Source organism: Eimeria tenella, genomic scaffold (genome assembly GCF_000499545.2).
Source record: "Eimeria tenella Houghton genomic scaffold, Eth_scaff4279, whole genome shotgun sequence".
In the NCBI taxonomy this organism is placed as follows: Eukaryota; Apicomplexa; class Conoidasida; order Eucoccidiorida; family Eimeriidae; genus Eimeria; species Eimeria tenella.
The window spans coordinates 1-1000 of record NW_013545195.1 but is presented as its reverse complement, the minus strand read 5'-3'; the positions used below and the strand labels follow the sequence as shown (position 1 = coordinate 1000).

Genomic DNA, 1000 nt, shown 5'->3' with positions numbered 1-1000 from the left:
CTAAGCTGCGAGTTCTATAAATGCAGCTAGCTAAGCACTTCCAACTTCTTCAAGCCATTAGCTGTTGGCTTTCTCGGGTCCGGGATTTCTAGGGTTTAGGGTTTAGGGTTAGTCGAGCCTTAGGTTTAGATTTTTGCTAGGGTTTAGCGTTTAGCTAGGGTCTAGGGTTTAGGGTTTAGGACAAACTAGGGCTTCGAATTACTGAGAATTCGCTGCGCAACAAGCAGCAGACACTCGGCAGTCTCCGGGCTCGCCTTCATATATATTTCATACAATGACTGCTGCTGCTGCTGCTGCTGCTGCTGCTGCTGCCCCGACGGCGGGACAGGCCGCAGCAGGGACGTCTGGCTGTTCGCAGCACTGCCCTGCCTCGACTCTGGCGCGCTTGCTGCTGCTGCAGCTGCTGCTGCTGCTGCTGTTGCTGGGGGAGGATCTAGCCACAGGGCGACCACGGCAGGAATGATATCCAGGAATTTGCTGCTTTGCTGCAGCAGCAGCAGCGGCTGCAGCAGCTCCTCCGTCTGCAGCAGCAGCAGGAACAGGGTTTCCACAAATGTTGCGCAGGCCTGCGCAGCTCTGTCTTCTTCAGTGGGCCCCTCTGGGGGGGCCCCCGGGGGCCCCCTTGGGGGGCCCCCCTGAGGGGCCTCTAAGCTGCTGCGGGGGCCCTCGGGGGGCCCCCCAGCTGCTTCAGCAAAAACCAGCTTCCGCAGCGACACGAAGCAGAAGTGCAGCAGCTTCTTGAGGCCTCGCAGCAGCTGCGGCAGCGCGGGCACAGCATCTCTTGCCTCTGCTGCTGCAGGCGCAGCAGCAGCAGCAGCTGCTGCTGCTGCGAGCCGCTGCAGCTCTTCGGGCTTCTCCACTGCTGCTGCAGTTGCTGCTGCTGCGTCCGCGACCTGCTGCGCTGCGCTGTCGACGCGCTTGCTGCGCATCTCCTGCTGCAGCTGCTGCTGCAGCAGCTGCAGCACAAACGCGCCTCTGAGGCCCCGCCGCAGCAGCCGCC

The 1000-nt window shown here is 61.7% G+C and overlaps 1 protein-coding gene across 1 annotated transcript; it reads right to left on the bottom strand.

Annotated features, from left to right (window-relative positions):
• Positions 1-202: 202 nt before the first annotated feature.
• Positions 203-929, bottom strand: ETH_00035515 (uncharacterized protein; the record flags this gene model as incomplete). Its single annotated transcript, XM_013379983.1, has 1 exon — positions 203-929. A coding segment is annotated over one exon (727 nt), but the record flags the coding sequence as incomplete, so codon positions are not given.
• Positions 930-1000: the final 71 nt, after the last annotated feature.